General features: G+C 53.3%; 1 protein-coding gene across 6 annotated transcripts in view; it reads left to right on the forward strand.

Annotated features, from left to right (window-relative positions):
* Nucleotides 1-24,172, forward strand: part of TOM1L2 (target of myb1 like 2 membrane trafficking protein) — a 119,708-nt gene that overhangs the window by 86,958 nt on the left and 8,578 nt on the right. For 2 of the 6 annotated variants that reach the window (XM_045889723.3, XM_064583000.1), the window contains 7 exons: nucleotides 2,114-2,230; nucleotides 11,388-11,521; nucleotides 13,964-14,012; nucleotides 14,563-14,686; nucleotides 16,793-16,910; nucleotides 17,913-17,988; nucleotides 20,261-20,326. In XM_045889723.3, the coding sequence (XP_045745679.1) occupies nucleotides 2,114-2,230; nucleotides 11,388-11,521; nucleotides 13,964-14,012; nucleotides 14,563-14,686; nucleotides 16,793-16,910; nucleotides 17,913-17,988; nucleotides 20,261-20,326 (684 nt within the window). Of the gene's footprint in view, nucleotides 1-2,113; nucleotides 2,231-11,387; nucleotides 11,522-13,963; nucleotides 14,013-14,562; nucleotides 14,687-16,792; nucleotides 16,911-17,912; nucleotides 17,989-20,260; nucleotides 20,398-24,172 lie in introns of all 6 variants that reach the window. The other 4 variants (XM_045889725.3, XM_045889726.3, XM_045889724.3 and 1 more) reach the window with 3 other exon arrangements.

The raw sequence follows: 24,172 nt of genomic DNA on the forward strand, positions 1-24,172 counted from the left end.
AGCCATCAGAGGCTGGGGACGCGATCAGCGAGCTCCCGTGGAGGCGGAGGCCAGCATGAGGGAGTCCCATAGGAAGCGCGCTTCCTGCCTTTATTCCAAACACTGCCCACCTTCCCTGAGTTATTTCCTGAGAGGCCAATGCCGTTTTAACGCCAAACTGGAGTTTTTTTAGACGAATCACAGAAAATAGTACTTAGATGAATCTCTAAAATGTCCATTAGTTAAAATTTGAGAATTGATCAGACTTGGGGGGAAAAAAAACCCAAAACCCTCTTCCAGTGTTTATATTTTTTAAGTCCTTATTTAATATTTGTGACAGCGTCATTATTATGGAAACTCATTTAAACAGAGGGGTCAAGCGATGAGGTGTGGTTAACTGAAACGTCGTGCCAGGGCCACTCACGCTTCTGTTCTCTGCTGGCCCTGAGGAGGTGAGCGGGAGGAGGAGGGCCAGAGGTCAGACGGGCCTGGCCTTGAGTCCCCACTCCGCCACTCACTGTGTGGCTTCAGTCAGGTCATTTAACCCAGCTGGGCCAGTAGAACAGGGTGGTAGTCCGTCCTCCGACCCCATGGAGCCATCGTGGACTTGGCAGGCAGCTGGAGAGACCTTGTGGTCATCACTCAAGCCCCCGGGGCAGAAAGTCTCCGGCAGCTGTGGGCTCTGCTTCCAGCGGCAGAACTGGGCCACTTACTGCTCAAAGGGGAGTCTGACGTGTTTGGAGTTGGATGGTCCCACTGAGACCTTCCACTGACTCCTTGTCAGTTCCGTGGGAGTTTGGGAAGAGCCTTCCCATTGCAGCCAGGACAGTCTGGAGGAGGGTCTAGAATGGGCGAGAAGGCATGGGTCCTGCCCCTGGGGGAAAATGGATGCAGAGCCGGCAGGAACCCAGCCTGGCCTAGAGGGACCCCAAGGGCTTCTGAGCCCATGTGGTGTCTGTTGCATTCCTGAGCTTCCAGGGCCAGAAACCTGTTGTGGCTAAGACTCCGGAGGAGTTCACCCACCAGGCAGAACCAGAGGGGAGAAGAGCCTCTTGGGACCTAGGCCAGTGTCCTTATTGACCATTGTCCATCTGTCCATCCAGTACACATTTATTGAGGCCCCCGTCCCTTTTCCTGTGCTGAGAGTACTGACCTCCACTCAGCAGAGTCCCTGCCCCCAGGAGATCAGCAATGGGGTGGGGGGCAGAGCGGGGCCTGCTGTAGGAGGGGGGCTGGCTGGTTCTGCCTCAGGGAGAGGGGCAGGGGAGAGTCAGTAAAGGCTTCAGGGAGGACAGAAGGTGTCATTTGAGCTAGGTCAAATTGCAGTTGAGAGCCGTAGCAAAATCCAGCGTTCTGATTATTGTAGTAGGAAAGGGATTGGGTCGGTACTGGGCGCATGGGTACCAGCCCTGCACTGGGTCTTCACTTCAGTCATTCCTAGCAGCTCTGAGGCGTGGGCAGTGTTTTCCCCTCTCCGTAGGTGAGGAGACTGAGGCTCAGACAGGTTTAGCTCTGTCCCTTATGGTGTCCCTACTGGAGGAAAGATGGCTCAGGCTTTGGGGAGCTCTGTTGGATGGGCAGGTAGGGAGCCGGGGCGGGAGGCGGTCTCCCCCCGAGTCTTCTCTTGGTCCCTTTCCCTCATTCTTGCCACACCAGAAAAGTGCAGCTGAACCGGCCAGCCCCTTGGAGGACCAGAATGCTTCGATTGTAAACCCCTGGGGCCAGCATCTATAACGATGAGGGCCCTTGGGGATCAGTCACATGCTCTACCACTTTCACTTGAAAGAGTAGGGACGGAGGCCTGAGAGATGAACTTCCCACTCAGGCTTCTGCGGTGGGAGGGCTGAGCTGCACACCAGCTCCGTCCACACCAGATGCAGTGCTCTTTCCCGGCAGTCACCCATGACAAACTCTCGGTAATCAGGGCCCTTGTGTGGTGGCCTCACGGCCCCATTCAGGTCTCTCCCTCACCCTCACGTACAGACCAGAGTGAGACAAGAAGCCTTCGAATGCCGAGCACATTCAGAGGTGTGACCTAGATGTCATGGTGAAGGGGACTGTCACTGGACAGGTGCAGCTTGACTGACCTCTGCTTCCTGCTTTCCTCCCTACTCCCATCCCCCTGGCCCAACAGATTGCCAGGCTTCGGAGTGAACTGGATGTTGTTCGAGGCAACACAAAAGTCATGTCGGAGATGCTAACAGAAATGGTCCCCGGGCAGGAGGATTCGTCCGATCTGGAATTGCTGCAGGTGAGAGCAGGGAGGGCCTCATCTTGTGGAAGCTCTGGCCCTGGGCATCCAGCAGTGAGGCAGGATCGGGGCCCAGGGGGACTGTTGTGGGAAGGGACTGAGTCCCTGTAGGCTTTTCCTCAGCCTCATGCTTCCTGGGACCGATCAGAAGCCAGTACCAGGCTCTCTTATTTTCCTTAGTGACTTTTTTTTTCCTGATTATAAAATGCCGATTACAGAATGCATGCCCATCAAAAGAAAAAAGGAAGTATAAAGAAGAAAATACTCATTTTCTTTGATTCCAGCACCCACAAATAACCACTGTCGATGTTCTGATGCTTTTTCTTTCAGACTTTTTTTCCGTGTTTGTTTTCATTTCAGATGTAATTGAGATCCTATTGTGTGTACAATGTTGTGTGTCGCTTTGCTTCCTCAACATTATGTCATGAACACTTGTGACAGGCCCTCTTCAACCTTCCCCGCACGCAGGAGCCCTTCTAGCCACACTTTGCCCCCTGAGCCAGTCCTGAGACTGAGATGAGGTAGAAGCTTCCTTTCTTTTCCTGAACACTGAGGATTCCAGGCTGGGGTTGGCCACCTGATGGTTTGTGAGCATCTGTTGCTAACTGGCCTCCATGCCCCCTTAGCCGCCCTGCAGATCGGGGGGCACGGCAGAAAGGGGTCCGGGAGCAGGGCTGGCACCCGGGGCCGCCCTCAGACTAGCGTCAGGGATCCTGGCCAGCCAGAGCCAGCAGCCAGCTCTCCGTCACACCCGTCTCCGACGACTCTGGCATTTGTACCAAGTGGCATCTGTGCTGCCCTCAGAAGCAGTGACCTTCTGGAGGTGGGGAGAAAGGATGCTCTAAGCTGCAAGTGCCAGATCTTCTTGTCTGGCACTCAGAGTCGTCAGTCTTGCTCCCCCCTCCGAGTGCCATCCCTCCCACCCCGCTGTTGGCACACATTCGCAGTGTCTGAAGGCCCGGCTCGGGTGGCCCCGCCAGTCCACAGTGCCCCGAGCCAAAGTGACTGTGCCTGCTCCCGGGCCGCTTCTTGTCGTGCCCTCTTCCTCCCCTGAAGCCGTCAGCTCCCAAGCAGCTGAGGGTGGGTGCATACCTGCTCTGGGCCGGACGCAGAGCAAAGCAGAGGTGTGTGGAGCGTGGTCTCTGCTCTGGAGGAGCGCCCAGCCTGGTGCAGGGAGGCCGACCAGAAACAGGTCATCTCCATGAAGCCGTGATATCAGGTTTCTCTTAAAGCCGAGCCAAGTACCCTCACCCAGCCCTAACGAGGAGCCCCGAGTGGCCTCTCCCAGACCTTGCTCGTGACACCTGCAGCCCGGCTAGGTTTGCCTTCGTTCAGCAGGGGCCAGCTGTCCATGTGCCACACGCTAGGGGACCCAGTGTCCCGTTAATGCACCATTGACCTCCATTCCCAGCCTGTAGGGGGAGTTCTTCCAGGCATTAGCTGCTACAGAGGAATCTGAGATCAGTCCAGAAACCGTCCAGAAACTGCGAGGGCCTCTTGAGGCAGCTTTGTGCTGTGTCAGCATCAGAATTCCTGCTGACAGGGGGTTTGCAGTGGACAGAGTTGAGCTCCTGGCAGCAGGGGGTGGGCTGAACAAAGCCAACATGCTTCCAGACAGCCAGAGCAGACCCAGACAGCAAGCATACTCTGTGCGTGTGCGTGTGCATGTGTGCGCGTGCGTGTGTGTGTGTGTGTGTTTAAACAAGCCCATCAGCCAAGACAAACAGAACCTAATCTCCTGGCGTCAGCTCACAGTTTTCAAAAATAGGTTGCTTCCCATGACGTTTTCCTTCCCTCTGTTTTGTTCCAACTCCAAGCCTACCAGCCCTCCCTGCTATCTTATAAATCAAACAGAGAAAGAATGGTTCTGGGTGCCAGTGGGAAGCTGGCCTTTCAGCACGGGAGATTCAGGAGTCAGGCAGCTCTGTGTGAACAGCCACACTCTGCTGGCTCCTGGCCTCGCTCCTCAGTCATCCCTGACATCTCCCCTCCTCTTCTTCCCTGGGCAGTCGGAGGCAGTCTGGGCAGGGGCTCCCAAGGGCTGGGGCCACCCCAAACAGCCCATTTCCCACATGGGAAAATGACACCAGCTGCTTGGGAAGTGATGGGATCAGAATGTGCCCTGAGGACCCCTCAGTTGAGCTGGAGGGCAGCCAGATTGCTCAGGGTAGAAGCTGTCCAGAGCTCACAGTGCTGGCCAGGGCCGTGGAAATAAACCCATTTGTCACCAACCCAAATGTTCACGCCAACAGAAGCTGCTCCCGACTCGAGTGTAAATTGCTGGGTAGGAGGCAGAGGAAATGCAAAGAGAGGAAATTGGAGGTGTCAGCCCCGGGATGCACTGGTGCGGCGGACTGCAGTCATGGGCGGTAATGTCCCGAATTGCTTCCTGTCTCCCTGAAGGGAGACTGAGGCCACTCCTTATGCTGTGCCGGCAGCTTAGCTAGAGACCCTGAGGAAAACTGAGGCAGGGTGCCCAGAGGGAACACTGTGCCGGGGCGGAACCCTCCACTCCCTGAGCTGGGACAGACCTTCTAGGCAACTAGTCCAGCTCCACCCATGTGTTCAGATTAGTGCCCACCTCATTTTTCTTAGCATTTTCTTGACGAGACAGGCTGTTTGTGGGAGCCCACGGAAACACTTCTGTTTCCAAATGCACGTCCTGGTCAGACTTTGGGAAGCACCACAGGAGAGCAGAAAGAACCACTGGGTTCACGTCCCAACCACTGACAGGCTGGACGATACTGGGTAGAGCCTGGAGTGATCACACTCATCTTGGAAGGATAGAAATCGTCCATTTGAGGGGTGCCTGCATGGTCCAGTCCGTTAAGTGTCCAACTCTTTTTTTTTAAGATTTTATTTATTTACTTGAGAGACTGAGAGCAAGAGAGCACAGAGGGAGAGGGAGAAGCAGACTCCCTGCTGAGCAGGGAGCCTGATGTGGGGCTCGATCCCAGGACACTGAGATCATGACCTGAGCCAAAAGGTAGCCGCCTAACCAACTGAGCTACCCAGGTGTGCCTAGCATCCAGCTCTTGATTTCGACACAGGTTCATGAGATAGAGCCCCGCATCGGGCCCCCACACTCAGCTCGGAGTCTGCTTGAAATTCCCTCTCTCCCTCTCCCTCCGCCCCTCCTCCTGCTCTTGCTCTCCGCCCCCCAAATAAATAAAATCTTTCAAAAATTGTCCATTTGAGGTGGCCAGCACAGTGCCAGGCACAGGGAACTCATCATAAGTCAGAGCTCCTGTGATTATTGTTAGTACATCCTTCTCTACGGCAGGCTAAAGTCTGTCTCCTTACAACTGCTACCCTGGTCTGTCTGCTTTAACCACAGAACAAAACAAAGTCCTCTTTCACAATGTAGGTCCTTAAATATTTGAAGACTGCCGTGAGCCCTGCCACGGCCCGGCCTGTGCGGTACAGATGTGCCTGTTGGCAGCCCACCTTGTAGACGAGCTGGCAGTTCTCAGCAGGAGCCTATAAAATTGAGAGCTTCCATCAACCTAAAATCTTCCATCCCTCTCACAGAGCTGGTAAGCCGTATCTTCCCTACCCTGTGTGTGGGCACTTGGGTTCAGGCCTGGTATTTGAGACTGCATGGCCATCTCCTGAAGTTCACGTCCTTAGCTGCCGCCTGGGAGTCCGGTTTTGGAAATCTTTAAAGATTCTGAGGCTGTCATCCGGTACTCTCCGTCTCTCCCAAATTAGCCTCTTGAGCTTTGTCTTCAAATAATAACAACTTTTAATTAATCCAGTGATGCCCAAATTGGGCATTCCTGCATGGCCATCCATCAGGTAGTAAAAGAAGCTCTCTTCCACATTGTTTCTTCAAGTAGCAGATGGTATATCCCCTCTTGCTGCTTGCATCTCGTTTCAACAAAAACCGGGATGTCCAGGACCATTTTCTCTAGAGAGATCTAGTTTATTCTCCACGTTTAGCTTCATTATTCCCCCTTCTCTTCAACAAAGAGTTTCTTCTTCTCCCCGCCCCCCCTTTGCCGCTATAGAAAGCGGATCTTCAGGACCTTATTCTGTGTTCCTTAGAATTTGGAGAAGGTTCAGAGGAAACCCATAAAGATGATTAAAAGACTGTTTTGCGAGGTGGGGATGAGAATGTCCCTTGAAGAAAAGATAAAGGCATTGGGATTAATTAGACAGAAAGAGGCTATTTTAATATGTTCTGATAGATGGAGGGCTTTTGCACAAAGAACACTGACCAGCTGTTCACCCCCTCTGTTGAGAACCGGACATAGGAGGAGGCCGAAGCTGAAATCTTCCTCGTGTAGGACATGCCTGTCCTGGCTGTTGCATGGTGGGAAGGATGACCGGGGCAAACTGCACGCTCTTGTGACTTAGGATCAGAAGAAAGTCAGGCTGTGTGGCTGCTTTAGAGGGGGACATAGGCAGTGGAAGGTCTCCCAACTGCATCTGCCATGAGTCTGGCTGCCGGTGACCCCACGGAGGTCTTGCGGGCCGCCAGCTGGTGTTTGGTGGCAGAAATCTCAACACGCTGCTTCTCCTCCCCCCCCTTCGATCCCTTTGTCTTTTTTCTCACTGTTTAAATTTTTTTTTTTTTTTTTTAAGATGATGACATAGGGGCGCCTGGCTGGCTCATTCAATGGAGGGTGTGACTCTTGATCTTGGGGTTGTAAGTTCAAGCCCCATGTTGGGTGTAGAGATTATTTAAAATAAAATCTTAAAAAAAAGAAGATGAAGAAGAAGATGGTAACTTAAAAGCTTGAAGGAAGGAGATAATAAAACTTTCTGCAGCGACCCCAGGACATCCTTGATTTGGAAGCTCCAGGCCAGATTCTTTGGTCCAGTTTATGAAAGCTCTTTGAAAGGCTCCTGGGTGCCCCTCTGGGATCAGAGCATTTGAGGCTCTGTCCATGGGGTCAGGGGCTGTCTCTCCCAGCGCCCCAGCTGAAGGCTGTGGGGAATGAGGAGGCAAGTACAAAGGGCAAAGCAGATGTTCTGGGGCTTACAGTCCATGAGGTCACCACATGGTGTGCCCTTGGGTCTCATTGTTCCTGCAAGCTGAAGTCATAATGTTAGAGCTAGCAGAGGTCTCAGAAATCATCTAGCACTTCCCAAGCATTTCTGTAAAGTAGGGGGACGCTTTTCTCCACAAATAAAATTCCACAGAGAACTGTAACGTTTCAAAGAGATAAAAGCAGAGCCATGGGGTGGGGTGTCCCAAACCCCATGCCATGGAGGCCCCTCAGTGGCCCTCTGCAGGGTTTTACCACTTCTCCAACCCCCTCTCCTACCCGGGAGAAACAGGCCCAGAGGGTGCTGGCGGCCTGGAGAGCGGACCTGGACATGGCTGCTTGCTACCTGCCGCTTGGCGCCCAGCACCCAGGAGGCCCTGGGCTCCACTGGGGGCGACTGAGTCCAGCCCTGCCCTCTTCTGTCCAGTGGTTCGGTGCTTTGGATGCTTGGAGCCATGTTCCTGAGACACTCTCTGCAGTCGTTTGGATGATCCGGTTTGGTTCTCCCTTGACGCCGGTGGACCGTCCTTGAGGCCTGCTCTTCTTCCCAGGCTTCCACTGAGTGGGGTGGGGGTGAGGGCTCTTGCTCATTTATTGGAGAGACACACGAGCCAGAGGCGCTGCTGGAGGACCTGTCACCACATGGGGCAGCAGCACCAAGCAGAGGCAGGTCCAGTCTTGAGGAGGAAGGGGCTGGGGGGAATCCCCAGGAAACAATCTGGGCGGATAGGGAGATGGGTAGCTGGGTAGACACATGGTAAGCTGGAATTGTAAAACGTTAATGGCGGGTAGAATCTAGGGGTTGGGTGTATGGGGTCTACTATAACACTTTAAAATCTTTTCTCTGCATTGAAAATCTTGTGACTAAGCGTTAGGGTGGGGAAACATTCTGGGGCCTTGAAGGATGAGTAGGAATCTGTCTGATGGAAAAGGAGGAGAGGAACATGGCAAGCAGAGGGCTGCCTTCTCAGGGGCCCCTGAGCAGTGAGGGCTAGTGCCTGAGGCCGTCTGCTATTCTAGAAAGTCTGACGTGTGTTTGGAGAAGTCCTGTGCCTCTGGGAGGTGATGCCGCCAGCTTCTGCCAGGGTGGCCTAGGACCTCTTTCCGTTTGGAATTGGCCTGCAGTTAGGATAGGAAGTCACTGACCTCTTCCCTGTCCTGGGCCTGCCTGGGGGTGGGAGTGGGAGCTGCCTTTGCTGGAGGGAGTGGGCCTGTAGCTGGGGCTCAAGATCCTTTTGCTCATCAGAGAGTTTTTTGCGGACACCTTGAGTACTGGTCTCCTCTCTACGAGGCACATACACATCCAGGAAGGGATCCAGGCACTGCGCCTCTTCCCTCTGTCCGCCACCCCCGCCGCCTGTGTCCCCAGGCTCTGTCTTTCCCTCTTTTCCGTCCCCACAAGCTTTGGCTGGTCTCCAGCATGTCTTCCAAAGCGCTAGGCAAGATCTGCTGCCCAAGAATGTCTTTTTTTCTTTTGGTTAATGGGGGCTGGTCTTTTAAAGTGAATCTGAATCCATGCTCCCTTATGGGCCCTAAGCGGGTGCTCCCTGCACTCTAACGATATATCATAAATATAATTATTTACGTTGTTGACTTCAGTCCTGGCTGTTGGAATCCTTCTCGTGATCTGATGTGATTGCTTTTTTCAGAAGTTGATTTGTGTGGGCTTTGGTTTTGTTTTTCGGTTTTCGTCTTAGCCCTCGCTCGTGAGCGCACTTTGTTTCTGTAATTAGGGTTTCCGCTGGGCCCTTGGCTTTCCTGGGTACTGCGACTGTCCCAGCAGTGACTGGATTTGACCTGTGGGTGTGTACCAGCACCCATGGCTGGGATTGTGGCAACCCATCACTGAGTTCCGGCCAGGCTCCAAGTCCCAGGCCGCTTCCCGAATGCCCCTCTTATGGCTGGCCAGGGGATCTAGGAGCCGTTCACAGTGGTGGAGAGTGGACATTTCGTGGCATTTCACTCTTTCCTGGATATGGTGTCCTGTGCAATTAATTTTCAGTATTTGCCTCTTGTTACTCTAACACATGCATGTATGTTTAAAAATGCTTACTGCTGGGTCACTGGGGTCTGGGACGAATCCTGGAGAGGGAAGATTCGATTCTAGGTGAAGGAGAATTGCCCATTCCTCTGAGTGGAGAGAGGGCCAGCAAGAAGGCTAAGCTGGTGTAGATCCTGAGTGAGGACGGTGATGGGGAGCAGGTGGTCTGCACAGACCAAGGGATCAGAGCGCCATAGAGTTGAGGTGTCCCCATCCTTCCTCCTCCAGCCTCAGCTTGCTTCTGACCTCCACCCCTCTGCATCACCTGCTGGTGGGAATGCTACTCCCCGGGCGCAGCTGGTCCCTGAAGCACCAGGTCAGGGGTTGGGAGAGAGGAGTTGTGAATCCCCGGTGATTTGCTGACAGCCCCTTAGTTCCAGGATCACTCTGCCTTCTCCCAAACCTAGAATGGGAGTCTTAGGAGAACCAAGAGTGGGACTGTCTTCATAGAAAAAACTGGAAGGTCCAGATGCTGGGCTTGCTGGCCCTATGACCAAGAGAGACTGACAGCAGCATTCTGGTTGTACAGAGGGCCAGCAACAGGATAGAACGAAGACAAAGGCAGTGTTTCCATAACCAGCCAGACGGGGCCCAGCAATCCAGAGGCTCTCCAGTGAAGCTTTTTTTTTTTTCTTCCGGTGAACACCAGACTAATCTAGAAACCTTCTGTCTTGACAACTACAGCTATAGTGGGGTGATTGTGGGATGACCCATGTGGGTTGGGCCTCTTTTCTCAGCTGCCCCTGCTCTTGGGGAAGGAGCCCCCACAGGCTGAGCAGCCAGGGGAGGGGTGACGGCAGAAGCAGTTTCCAGACCTGGTGGCCAGCTGGTCATGATCTGCTTATTCTGTGATTGGCAGGTCTGTCCCGCAGGATCAGGCCCAGGACACTCATTGTCGTCCAGTGGTGAAGGGGGTGTGTGTGTGCACACGAGTGTGTAAGGGAACACTATTTAGAGACCTTGGACTAGGTGTGGATGGAAGGAATGCAACTTGCCTTCATTAATTAATTCTCTCCAAAGCATTTAGGGAGTAGCTCCTGTGTGTTGGTCATGGATGCTGGAGAAATGGGGCCAAGAGATGCCAGCCCTGCCCTCAAGGAGCTTCGGTATAGAGAGAGGAGGCAGATAAGGGGCCCAGCAGTAAGGCCCCTGTGTGCTGAGCGCAGTGTTGCAGGGCACTGTTGAGCCCTGGGATTCCCTGCTTTATGTTTGGCCACGTCTGTGGTCGACTCAGCAGATGATTACTGGGCCTTTTCCCCGTGTGTGGCACAGTGTAGGGCAGGGAAAGCCTGTGGAAGCCAGGCCAGAAAGTGGTAAGCGTCTGTCTTCAGGGGAACTGTCCTTCCAAGGGTAGAGCGGGCTCCAGTGGTGACTGGGGGTTCATCGGAGTCCTCTTTGGCCAGCCTGGAAGACATGTCAAGAGCTTGCTGAGCTTCTCAGACCTCAGCGAGATACCACGTGCTACCGAAATGTACCTAATACAGTCATAAAATATACTCCTGTTGTTGCTGGGAGCGTAAATGACCTGGTCTCATCTTTTTGGAGGCTCTTCTGCAATTACCAGTCCGTATTCTAAGTGACTGTATACCCTTTCACCCAGAAATTCCAATTCTAGAAGCTTGTCCTATGGAAGTACTGGCACAGATGTAGGAGCCTGTGTGGGTACGAATGGTCCTTGCCACACTGTTTGGGTTGGCCAGAAAGAGGCCTTAAGGCAGTGGAAGCACGGGGAGATGCTTCATGATACACACACAGGTGGGGCCGGCCGTATGAAAGCGACGGGGAGAGGTGGTCGAGAGTATTTTGTTGAAGAGAAAAAGCGAGCTGCAAAGGATCACATTCTTAGACGTAAAGGACGCTCTGTACAAACACGTGCCGATGTACATACAAGAGTACAGAGCTATGGACCCTTGTCTGTCCATTGAAAAAGAGCTTCCTTCTTCTGGGGCAGCAGGAGATAGAGAGGGGCCCTCCACTTTGCATCCCACCCGTGGCCGGCTTTCTCAGACAAGCGTGCACTCCTTTGGTGACTTTTAAGAATTGACTCACATTTTGCCCGAGGAAGTACAGTGGGACACGCATCGTCCCCAGCAGGCTAGCCAGAGGCGTGTGTGTTCCCTAGGAGCTGAACAGGACCTGCCGGGCCATGCAACAGCGCATCGTGGAGCTCATCTCCCGCGTGTCCAATGAGGAGGTCACCGAGGAGCTGCTTCACGTCAACGATGACCTCAACAACGTCTTCCTCCGCTACGAGAGGTGGGGCCGGGGTCCCTTGTCATCCCTCCCAGAGACGGTTGCCAGCGGAGGGATTTCTCTCCCAAACAATGTGGAGAGGGAGAGGGAGTGTAGGGTTGGAAAATGCTCATCAGAGATGCTAATTTGTTCCCAGCTGACAGGGAAAATGCTTCTTGTTCTCCTGGGAACGGAGCAGCAGGAAAGTGACGGGCAGAATTAGGCCCTGCCCTTTGCAAGCCTCAGGCTGCCCTGCCTTCCCCACTATCCGCCCCCCCCCCCCCCGGGGCCCATGAGGGGAGGGCCGAGGCCTTGGGGCCCGGGAGCATGCACCTGCTCCTTTGAAGATCCTTTGAGTTTGAAAAGGATTAAAGGGGGGAAAAATCTCTACTAAGGAAAAAAGATTTCCTCTTTGCCATCTTTAAAGAAAGAAAAAGATTTTTCCCTCGCTTTGCAAATGTCAGTGTGTCTAGAGTATTCCAAAGAAGGCAGGGTGTAAGTGCCGGATGCTGCTGCTGTTTAGGGAAACACACACACACACACACACACACACACGTTCATTTGAGTTCTTTCTGCAGCCAAATCATTTTTGGATTTGAGGTAACCAGCTTGAAAGTTCTTTTCCTTTTCCAAAGCCTCTCCTGGGGAAGGAGTTGCCAATAGGAGGTAATGGCAGGCACGGTTCCCAGAGCATCATTCGGGCATGTGTGGCTCAGGCTTCTCCCAGCAAAGGCACCAGAAAGCACCTTGACCAGGCCAACCTTCTCCCAAGTCTGAGGCCTTCCACCCTCGGAGACTTGGGGCCCTGGTCCCTGCGCTGACTCACAGTGTGATGATGATCTGGCATCATTTACGATCAGTGTGACAGGGGGCTTAGAGGGAGAATTTGCCATGGGTACCATGACCCCGGGCCTTGTCTTAGTAGGGATGGGTGGTCCTGGGTCTATCCGACAGACAAAGAAACCTCTGCAGTAAGAATGTGGGGCCACCCAGGGGCCCCGTGTGTCCTTTGGAGATTAGAAGCAGATCTGGGGTGCCTCGACTCCCAGCTTGAGACCCCTTGGTTTTGCCTTGTGGTTCTAGTTTCTCTACTTTATTTTATTTATTTATTTATTTATTTATTTTTTAAAGATTTTATTTATTCATGAGAGACAGAGAGAGAGAGAGGCAGAGGGAGAAGCAGGCTCCCCGCCTAGCAGAGAGCCGATGCGGGACTCGATCCCAGGACCCTGGGATCATGACCCGAGCCGAAGGCAGACGCTTAACCATCTGAGCCACCCAGGCACCCCTAGTTTCTCTACTTTAAATGGGCTTGGCCTGTTCACCTCAAACCCGTTTCGGCCCTCCCTGGGATAGGAAGACGCGGGCTAATGCGAGCATTTTCCCCTGAGTCTGCCACACCTGAGTCTGCCACACCGGCCTGACCACAAATTCAGAGACAAAGCCCTGAGGTGCCATTCTGGCTTGAGTGCTGTTGATAAGACCACTTGTTCCTCCAAGATGGTGTGAGAAAGGTACTCCAGGATTAGAAACTTTTCAGATGCATTAACATTCTCCTCCTCCTCATGGGCCATGGTTCATAAAAACACACAAGTCTCTCGAAACCGCAGTGGACACACATCGCCTAACCGGACTGTCCCTCCTGGGGATCCCTACTTACCAGGCGCTGAGCTGAGCAGATCTCCGTAAAGGCTGGTTTCTCCAGCCTCTAGCTGCAGAAGGTCTCTTAGCTACCTCTTTGCCCACAGCGTCTTGGAACTTTTAAATGCAAGGGCGGCCCACACAGGTGCCTCACAAGTGCTCTTGTATTCCCCACCTGGTGGGTATGGGACAGGAGAGGCTGGCTGTGGTTGCTCCTAGCCAGGTCCCGTGCGCAGCTACTGGGGCCTTTGGGCCAGGCCAAGGGCCTGTGCCTGTCTTCCTCTTCTAGGTATCTACCCTGTGTGTGTCCCAGGCCCTCTCCTCCAGCACATTGAGCTGAGGGCATCTTAGTGACAGGCTAATCATGCCTAGCACAGCTCTATGAAACAGAGGGGGGGCTGCACTTCTTGCGTGGCTTTGGAAATTGGTATCTGAGCCTCTCCCAGGTCAAGTGGTTGGCCCCGCCCCGCCCCGCCCAAGGAGCAAAAGGAGCCCTCTGGGCCCAGAGCATGAGGGGACAGCTGGGAATGCTTATAATGACCTCCTTATGATGGGATGTGCCAAACAACACCTTCCTCCCCCGCTTCGTGTGCTCGTGGGTGAGCCTGGAGGCTGATCCTCCAGAGGAAGGCACGGTAAAGTTGGGGGGTAGAGGGGGACCCACCTCCCATGTCCCCCAAATGGCCCCAATTGGTTTCCTTTTCCTGGAGTCTCGGTGTCCACTGGCCTCACAGGGCCCTTGGTCCCCAGGAGCTCTTCACAGGACCAGTGAGCATCACTATACCGCGTCGTCCCTCCTCACTCTGCTTTCCTTTCCCCTATTAGGTTCGAACGATACAGGTCAGGCCGATCAGTGCAAAATGCCAGTAATGGAGTAAGTATTCCTTCAGAATTCTCTCCTCTCCGGATGCTGGGAGACCTACCTCTGTTAGGTCTCACCTCTGGTTTTTCTAATTGGGGCCTAAATATATGGGTAATGAGGGGCACCTGGCTGGCACAGTCTGTAGAGCGTGCGACTCTTGGTCTCGGGGTCGTGAGTTCAAGCCCCATGTTGAGGGTAGAGTTTTCTTCAAAAAAAAAATTGGGGGTAATGAAGGAGTAAGCTCTGGCTGATGGGATACTGCAGAAGAACTAGCAGACACATTCCCGGTGGGAGCATGGCAAGCAAGCCCCAAGTTATAGCTCCAGGGACAGCGACTGTCCTGGTGACTGCTTCAGCCCTGCCTCCTTTGGGGGCAGGGGGAGGAGCCAATGGGCGGGGGCCACCTTGGACCACCAAAGTCCCAGGGAGGAAAACTGCCTTGTTCCTGGATTGGTGCAGCGTTGATGCTTTTTCTTGGGTTCCCTGCGCCGGGCCAGCTGGCTCTTACCTAGGAGCCCAAGGCGGGCGCTCTGGGGCTCACTGCTGTCTTCTCTGCTGGCAGGTACTGAACGAAGTGACCGAGGACAACTTAATAGACCTGGGCCCGGGGTCTCCAGCTGTGGTGAGCCCAGTGGTGGGGAACACGGCACCCCCATCTTCTCTCTCCTCTCAGCTTGCAGGCTTAGGTAAGTGTCTCACAGGTTTGTGTCAAGGGCCTTCTTTTCAGGCCACTTCCTGGTTGTGAGTCTGGGCTGAGGGCCCCTTTCTCTCTCTTGGTTGGAAGGCCCAAAGAGAGCCTTTAGAGGGATCCATGGAAAAGTGTATTCCTGAGACCTGGCCAGTTGTGCCACCTTTAGTTGATGACTTCTGTCCCTAAACTTAAAAGTTTAAACCTGTGTTGGAAAGAAGGGGTGGGGGGAGTTCCAAGGAACTGGAAGTTGTTTGCTTTTAAACAAAGGTAGCTGCTGTGTTTTATCTGCAATAGTCTCTGTGGTCGAAGTGATTGTCTTCTCAATATAAACTAGGCCAAGGATGGCAAATAGGTTTCAGCTCATTGGCTGCTTGGGACACAGGTCTAAGAAGGATGCTGCTTGGGAGATGAGTCTGTGGTTGATTGGTAATGTCTGCCACGGTCTTGGAATCAGGAGATGATGGCACAGGTGGATTTGCTCTCCTTGAACTAACATCAGCCTAAAGTGCTGCACTGTCTGAAGCCTAAAACAAAAGAAACTCACCACTTTCCCACTTTTCCGTTTGCAAGTGTGTATATGATTCTAGATGGTACACTGATTTGTAACAGATAAAATTATAGTATTGAAATAATGCACGGCTCTCACAAAATTCTACCTTGGTTTTCTGTTTTCCTTTTTTTTTTTCCCTTAATATTTATCTCTATACCTTCATTCCATTACAGTTGAAATCGGGCTTTTATTTAGTGGCCTGTCCATTGCTGTGATTCTGGCTTCCCAGCATCTCATGAATCTGTGGCCACTGTTTCTCTTTTGGAACAGATTTCTCTGCCTTCAATCCATCCAGCATATGGCCACCAGATTTAATATCCAAAAGTCAAATTGAATTCTGCTGCCTGCCTTCTTAAATAAAGGTCTAGTGTTGGGGCGCCTGGGTGGTGCAGTCGGGTAAGCATCCGGCTTTTGATTTCGGCTCATGTCATGGTCTCAGAGTCATGAGATTGAGCCCCGTGTCAGGCTCTGCGCTGGGCGTGGAGGCTGCTTAAGATTCTCTCTCTTCTTCTTCCTCTGCCCCTCCCCCCACCTCTGCACGTCCTCTCTCTGAATAAATAAATCAATCTTAAAAAAAAAAAAAGCGAGGGGTGCCCAGGTGGCTCAGTCAGTTAGCATCTGTCTTCGGCTCAGGTCATGATCCCAGGGTCCTGGGACCAAGCCCTGTGTCGGGCTCCTGGCTCTGCCGAAAGCCTCCTTCTCCCTCTCCCTCTGCCCCTCCCCTCCGCTCGTGTTCTTGCTCTCTCTCAAATAAATTTTAAAAATCTTAAAAAAAAAAAAAAGGTCTAGTGTCCTTCTCCTGGGCTCCTTTACCTGGCCTTTGAGGCTTTTCACACCCCAGCCACCTCCCATATGCCTTTCCAGCCTTTTTGTTCATCAGCGTCTCCACAAGTGTTTTTCACTTCACACTCCCTGGACTTCCCAGGCTCTGTGCTTTGGTACCTGCCTCTCCCTCTTCTCCTTGCAGCAGAGTCCCCCTGGGCCTTTCAGCCCTATTCTTGGGTCAGTTTTGAATCTCTTCCAGTTATCTCAAGCTAGGTACTGGGGGTATCTGTCTCCCACCTACTTCATGTGCTCCTTAAGGCCAAGGACTGCATCAGATTCAGTTTGGTCCGCTCATGATCGAGCTTTGAACGTGGTGGGTGCCTGCGAAATGTTTATCAAGGAAATACATGACCCAGGCGCTTAGACGTGTGACTGAGCCAGTGAGGAGTGTACTGATCAGAGCGTTGTGGGAAATCTGCAGAGGCACTGGCCCCAGGCCCCTCCTCGTTGCCAGCAGTCTCCCTCTCGTTCATACTGACTCTTCCCCACCTTGAGCAGCTTCGGCGGGGGGGGGGGGGGGGGGGGTCCTGTGGCTGTTCTGTCCCCCATCTGGGCCCCGGTGTGACTCCTCCTGTATGTGGTGGGCTGGGGGTGCCGAGGAGAGCTGCCCAACCTCCCCCCATAGAACCCTAACCTGCCCACGGGCTTCTGAACTTTGGGACCTTTCCTGAAGTCCACGGGCCACATTTTACTCTCATCCTCCCCTCATTTGTTTTGTTGCCACAGACTTGGGGACAGAGAGCGTCAGTGGTACCCTCAGTTCACTCCAGCAGTGTAATCCGCGTGATGGCTTTGACATGTTTGCCCAGACGAGAGGGAACTCCTTGGCTGAACAACGCAAGACGTATGTGGGGACCATTTCAGTGGCTCTCGGAAGACATTGGGGGAGGATTGATCCCGGCCTGGTCACAGGCCAACACAAAGACGCCTTTTGTTTGCCAAGTCCAGGGCTGCCAAGAACGTTGAAATATGTCTGTGAGGACTTGGCAGTAGACACAGATTTTGAATGAACACCAACCTCCCCACCCCCGCCAACCCCCACCTCCCCGCCTTGGGGTTGATTGTGGTTGGATTTCTCCTGTGAGTCACAAGAGCGTGCTTCCCGTGCTGCTGCTGAAGAAGAGCTGGGAGCTGGGGGGCAGCCAGGCAGGGCATGAAGTAGCTCTTATCAGCATGGTTTTCTTGTGCAGGGGTGTGGGCGGAGGCTTCCCTGAAGGCAGCTCCTGCCAGGAGAAGCCATGTGAAATTGGGGACGTGGGTCCCAAAATAGACCACCCCTTGCATCTCAGGGAGGCACAGGAACAGGCTTTGAGCTTCTTGTTCAACCTTAAGGCAGGCGAAGAACTCTTTCCTGCCTTTCCCTGGGGCCCGGCATCTTGAGGCATTTGGCTTTCTGCGTTCCCATGCTCAGGCATCAACAGGTTGACCAGAAACCCAACGCAAGGCCCCGTTCACGCTTCACCAGCTGTCACCACCTTCCTTGTCAAAGGCCACTGCGGCTGCTGCTTTTAAAATAAGAATTAATGTTGCCTGGAGTTTCAGGGCGCTTTTGACCTCCTGTCAGTGGACTTTGGAGATGCCCTGGTATTGTTCCTTGAGAGGGACATTGAGGGGCACAGTGTCCCAGACCCCAGAGGAAAGGAGGGGCTGAGCCAGCGCTGGAACTCTGGCCTCCTGGCTTTAGCTGCAGTCAGACAATGCATGAGCCCTTTGATGCCAGGGCTGCAGGGAACGTTTCTCCAAGTATGCGTGAGGGAGGTGAGAGAGCTAGAAAGTGATTAGAGGTCACCACCCCGTCCCCTGGGACCACTGCCAGGAACTGACAGACTGTGCTGCTTGTCTCCAGGGTAGCCTACGAGGACCCCCAGGCTGTCGGAGGACTGGCTTCTGCACCAGACAGCCGGAAACAGAGCTCTGAAGTGGTAGGTCTTTCAGCCTGTTGTTCTGCCTGGGGTCCTCTGGAGGGGAAGTCGGGCCGGGTGGCCAAGCAGACTCCAGGGTGTGTGGAGGGCAGGGCCAGCTGGGGGAGACCGGCATGAGAGCACTCGATCGCCTCATTGAGTCCTCACCCCACCCCGCGGGTGATGCCCAGTCAGCCTGCCATGAACCCAAGAGCCGACAGGCCTCGAGAGGTGGCGGCATGCTCTGGGCACCGAGTGAGCAGAGAGCAAGCAGGGATCCCTTCTGGGAGGTCTGGCCTCAGAGCCCCTTCTCTTCCGACCTTGGTGGCCCCGAGCTCTCAGGGCACAGGTCTCCTACAGCCAGATTGGGGCTCTCTTCAGATGGTCCACTGCCCTGGGGTGGGCAGGACTCTGACAAAACACTGATCCGCACAAGGAAGGGAAAAGCTCATCTGAGCCACATCTGGGCTGATCATCTGCAGTCGGCCTCGCCAGGCAGTACCAACCCACTAGCAGGCAGCGGAGGGCCAGGATTTGTCAGGGGGTCTGGGGCTGGAGGGGCGGGAGGAGCAGCAGGTGGAGGCCAGGAGGGTGTTCTGGAAGGGGCAGAGCTAAAGGCAGAGGTGCTGTCAAGTGGGGGGTGGTGCTTGTTAGAGCCCCAGATTGCAGCTGTGGATTCTGTGAGGTTTCAGGTCACTGCCGGGGAAAGGATTTGTGTCTTAATGCTTCTCATGGGATCGTCCCCCTTTTCACCTCAGGAATGTGTGTGGCAGTGTGTGAATGAGTGTCTGTTTGCAGGGACAGTGAGGGGGAGGGCTGTGGGATAATGGCCCTGGAACAGTGGGACCTCCTTTTAGGGTCCCCCAGCTGGGTTAGAAAGGAGCAGTGCTCATCTGCCCCCTGGACAGGGAGGTTTGCTTCCAGAACACAAGTTCGGGCCTCCTGCTGCCTGTGTCCAGATGGGCCCAGGCCAGCAGCAGTTTCCTTGAGAAGGCTCGCCTTGGGGAAGGCACTTACTCTGTGGTGGCTCAGCCAACTTGATAGGAGGCCTGTGCGGCCCTCTGCACTGGCCACTAGGGGGCACAGAAGAGCCAGCCCGAGTGCCTTGGGTCTCAGCACCCTGCCTTTCCACCCCTCCCCGGGACCGGGACTCCCAAAATCTATGCGGTGGTCATGGCTCTGTGTCTCCCATTACTCGGAATGTCTCCTACCCAACTCAGAGAGGGTGTCAGGAGGCCGGGCTGAGGGCCCCCCAGCACATCCCCTCCTCCTGGCCCACCCTGACCTTGCCTGGCCCACCTGGTCTGCTTCCCCCTGTGCCTCCCCGGCCGGCCTCCATCCACGCCAGGGTGTGTCCTACCGCACCTCTGCCCTTAGCAGTGTCTAGGCCTGGATCGGAGCGCAGGAGAGGTGGCCAGCTTCCCGCCCTTCGCCCTTTGGGGTGTGTGGCTTGGCGCATCTCCCTGTTTTCAAAGATCTTGATGATGCCAGCATGTTTTCCACCTGATTGCAGGTGGTTGTAGGCAGATTGCTTTCATGTGTACTGGTCGGTGGGAGGAAGCAGGGTTTGTGCGGTGCACGCATGTGTGTCTGTCTCTGTCTGCACCTTGGTATATGCGTGCACACACACTGACCCTCATGCATCCTCAGGCCAGGATTTCAGCTTCTGTTGTTCCGTATCCTAAACTGTGCTGACCTGCAAATGAAAACCGGGCCAAAGGAGAAATGAAGAACACAGGCGAGGGGAGAAAATTGTATAGCCACACCTCCACGGTGCAACCAAATCCAAAGTCTTACCTTTACATGCTGTTATTTAAAAAAGGGCAATATACCCAAATTCAGCGTTTGAGTTAAGAGTTTGGGAAAAGAACACACAGGTAACTGAGAAGGAGGAAAAAAGCAGAAATAAGTTAGAAAAAAAGAGTAATGACTTCGTAAGAGCTGGTTCTTTGAAAAAATTGACCTTTGCCAACCCCGAGAGCCCTAATGAGGAGAAGCAGCCATGGTCAACCTTCCGTGACCTCCTGGAGATTTTCCAAGTGTACAGGGATAATTGGCAGGAGTATATGGTACCCTGTCGGGATTCTCGGTTACTAAACTTCTCTTCTGTTTTTTCAGGCAGGTAAGGGGGAACGTGCTGGGGGGGGGGGGTGGTAACGGGTCACATCTCCTTCCATGACAACAGATCAACTCTGAACAGTGGCTTTTCCATTTCCATGATATATACTGTTGCTTTCTTTATCTGGGTCTTGCTGTGACTTTTCTTTCTGGGACTTTTCTGTCCTCGGCCCAGAAGAGAGGTAAAGGTGGGGACTCTGACCTGGAGCCCATAGACAGCTGGCTCATAACCCAAGGAATGGTGAGAAGTCACCAGCTGAGCCGAGCCCCCTGTCCACCCCAGCGCTTACCTGTGTCACCTGCTGAGCCCTTGTGAGTCAGACAGTACAAGGCCATTCTCTCTTTCTGACTGGGTGCCAAATTTTCCCCTCTTGCATTTGTGCAATCTCCTGAAGCCACAGACTTCCAGCCCCAGAAATACCTTCTCTGGTTTTCTGCTGAGGTCCGTGCCCCTGGGTCTTAAGGGTCTGGGACATTGGTGGGAGTGAGGGGAGGGCTCCTTCCCTCCTTTTACTGTCTCTGGAGCTCCAGCAGTATTCACTTTTCCAGGATAGAGCACAAGTTCCTGTGGCTTTTGCTTCAGAAGGGACGTTTCTAAGAGAACAGACTCAAAAGCATCCTCTGATGGGTTGGAGAAGCCCCCTCCAGCCTATGAATTTGGCAGTCCTAGGCTGATGGGTTTTTATGATGGAGTTATTTGTGTCCACTATGTCCCCTAGAAGAATTTGAGACATCTTCACAAACACAATAGGAACAGAGTGAAAAGAAGACAAAGCCAGGGGAGGTTTTTTTCTTTTTTTTTTTTAATTTAAATTCAATAGCCAACATATAGTACATCATTAGTTTTTAAGCCAGGGGCGTTTTAATATCATAAACACAGTTCTCATGAAGTAGAGCTTGAGCAGGCCTCTCCTGCCTCATCTGGTCAGGTGGCCCTGAGTGTGGTACAGAGAGAGAGGGTGATCTCGTTCCAGGCTGCTTGCCTTGGAGTGATGATTTCATTCCTAATGAAGCCACAGCCCTCACCGAGCACCTCTAACATAGAGACCAAAGGTCTTTGGGTGCATGTGTGGTAGGACTGGAGCAGGAGAGGATGCACAGAAGGAGATATGATAAAAAACAGTGAAGCATCGGCCTCTGGGTGGAGCCAGGCAGACACTAGGCACGCACACCAGGGAGGACGCATAACTGAGCCCTGGAAACTGTGCTAGGCTGTGGCCAGCATGTCCAAGATGGTAGGCAGCACAATGGGGGTCACCTGCCTGAGCCATCAGAACCGAGGGGGTGGGGAGATCTGCCTGCCACCCCGGCTTGGAGCCAGGGACCTTTGCACAGCTCTGTGTCTATACTAGATCCCACGGTCATTCTTAGAGACATAGGCTGCCTGGGCCCCTTATTTACTTCTTCAGGGACAGGCTGGGGTTTGGGTCCCCATGTGTGGGTGGCCTATAGAGCAGGACTCCTGGAGACCACGTCCACGTCAGTTCCAAATTGGGAGGATCCAGCCATGTGTCCTTGTGCCTACTAATCCTGCAAAAAAGGATACTGTCCGTACCAACTACCCTGAGTGTGGCCTTGGCAGCTCATGGTGGCACCTGCCTCTGCCCACACAGAGCCCCCCTCCTCCGCCCTGTCCCCCACTAGAGCTCCAGTCTCCCAACTTCCCAGAAACAAGCCCAACTAACAGCTAACCCGGTATCTCACCTGCCTGACTGCAGTGTTTTTTTTTTCTTTTAAACAATGTATATTAATTGCTTTGCCTTATTTCCCATAGTGTAGAAACCCTGAGTCTTTCTAAAACCCCTGAGTACAAATTCTTTACTTGGAAACTTTTTGTACTATTGAGTGAGACTGAAGGGCTTCTAGACTCTCCCTCCTGTTTGGGTGGCAGTGGGACGCGTTGTAGGGAGGATTTCACAATTCTCTAGAAAGAACACACCTGAGCTTTTCAGAAATGGTTCTTGTTGCATCATAAAATCAGACTCGTGGGTTTCCTTGTGGAGTTGGGGCTCGGTCTCCTGGGACTCTGGGTGTCTAGATTAACAATCCCAGATTCGTTACCCATCGAAGAGAACCCTGAGGGGCATCGTGAGCCAGCCTGCCCAGAGACTGCCGGTGCACTGTGTCCCCCCCACCTCCTAGCCTCTCCATATGCAGGGTGCAGCCAGAGGACCGAATGTAAGCCCCAACAAGAGCAGCAGTAGGTCAGTAGGAGTGCGCTGCTGCCAAAGCCCAGTTTGGGCCTGGGAGCAGTAGGGTGCCCTACTCAGGCCTGGAGGACCCCCCCAGCCCAGACATAGCAAGCCCAAAGCCACAGAGATCACTGGCTGTGGCTGGAGGGGGGAGCCCATCAAGGGACAGCGGACAGCTCCCCCAGTGTTCACGTCCAAATCTGCCACTTCTGGTACTCAACACGCCAGCTTCTCTTAGGACTCTGAAGATGGGCTGGGCGCATCTCCCCCATTGCCTTAGCCGAGCCAACCCCGTGGGTGCTGGTCTCTATGGGGAGGGTGGTCCCGTGCCAGCTTCCTCTATTTTTCTGTCTTCACATCTTTTTCTTTCTGTCCCCTCCCCCAACACCCTCCTCTTCAGACCCTTGGACCAGTCTTCCACTTTGGATCATTGCCCAAGAAGATGCTAAAACCATGCCGTGGTAGAGGCCACAGTCTCTTAGGGATCAGCTGGGCCCACCCTCATTTGATCAATGAGAATACTGAGGCCTCCCAGGGGCCTAGTGACGTGCCCAAAGCCACGGGGCAGTGACAGAGTCCATTGCCCTCTTCCCTGGCCAAGGCCTCTCCCTTCCCTTCCATCGGCATGGCCGGGGGCGTTCCCTCTTTCTCCCTCCCGGTCTCCGCAGTTCCTGTTTGGGGAGCAGCGTGCGTATTTAGTCTGTGTCTGGTAGCACCCGCGTTATTAGAAGGAACTTTACCCTGGCGGAATACTCAAGGCATTGACTTATCAGGGCGGGAGGTTTATATAGCTAAGGTATTGTGTACAACCACAAGCAAGTCAACCCTTGCCCTGTGTCATATAAGCTTTACTGTTAGCTCTCCCTGTAGCTGCAGGGAGATTCCCGCCCTGAGGCCAAGTGCCTTTCATACGGGAAGGAGTCAAGGCCAGCCGTGTCTGATATCCCTGGGTTTCGGAATTAGAAGACAGAACCCCTGACCTGGAAGTTAAGGGGTTCGGAGTCCTGAGTGGTGAAAACTAAATATGACCGAGCCATCACCCTATTTCACAGATAAGGGAACTGAGGCCAAGACTTGCCCAAGTCTCGTCCCCATCCCTGCTCTGCCTCTTCACCCGAAGCCCTGAGGCTTCTTAGGATGGGAGAGGCTCCAGGGCTCTTGAGTGAAGAAGCAAGTCCAGAGAAAAGTGATTTGTTCAAAAAGTGAAGTGACAAGCCCAGCCAGAGGGACCCATCACCCAGTGCCCTAGCTCCCGGATCTTCGCCTGGAGGATGCTCTTCCATAAGCACGCTATTTATTTGGAGATGTCTAAGAGAAGGAAGAAAAGTGTTCCCATGATCCAGCTTTTGGGAAAAAAAATTTTTTTTTTTGAGGGGGTGAGGAATTTCTCAAATGTCAATGTTTATTTTCTGAGTGTGCTGGCTTTCGAGATCAATCCTCAAAGAAGAAGACTGGAGCATGATACCCAGCCTTGAGGGGATGACTTTGGAACAAGAACAAAAATATTATAAGCCAAATCTGAAGGTTGAAGGCCCGTGACCCCTTCATGGCTTTTTTTCAGGCTCCTGCCACACATTGGAAAGCTCTGTCCCTCGAATCTGTGTTTTTCCTTGATAGGTCAATGCTGAGTAGGTATAAAAAAGCCCAGCGCACGCTCCCAACCACCCTGGTTGGGTGTTTTTTTCTATTTGGAGATGCCGCTAACTTTCCAACTTTCCACGCTAACTTGGCGTGGCACGCATCGTCCCAGACACCAAGCATTCTGACTTAGAGAAGCATCAAGATAATGAAAATTGGCATCTCCTGTCCCAGGAACATGTCAAGACAGAAGTCCTGCCAGCGAGCATGAAATTAGCAGGTCACGCCCTGTGTGCCCTACTGCTTTCTTTTTGATG

The sequence above is a fragment of the Mirounga angustirostris genome, unplaced genomic scaffold, assembly GCF_029215605.1.
Source record: "Mirounga angustirostris isolate CCGP_5_RB_7025 unplaced genomic scaffold, mMirAng1.0.hap1 SCAF_17, whole genome shotgun sequence".
In the NCBI taxonomy this organism is placed as follows: domain Eukaryota; kingdom Metazoa; phylum Chordata; class Mammalia; order Carnivora; family Phocidae; genus Mirounga; species Mirounga angustirostris.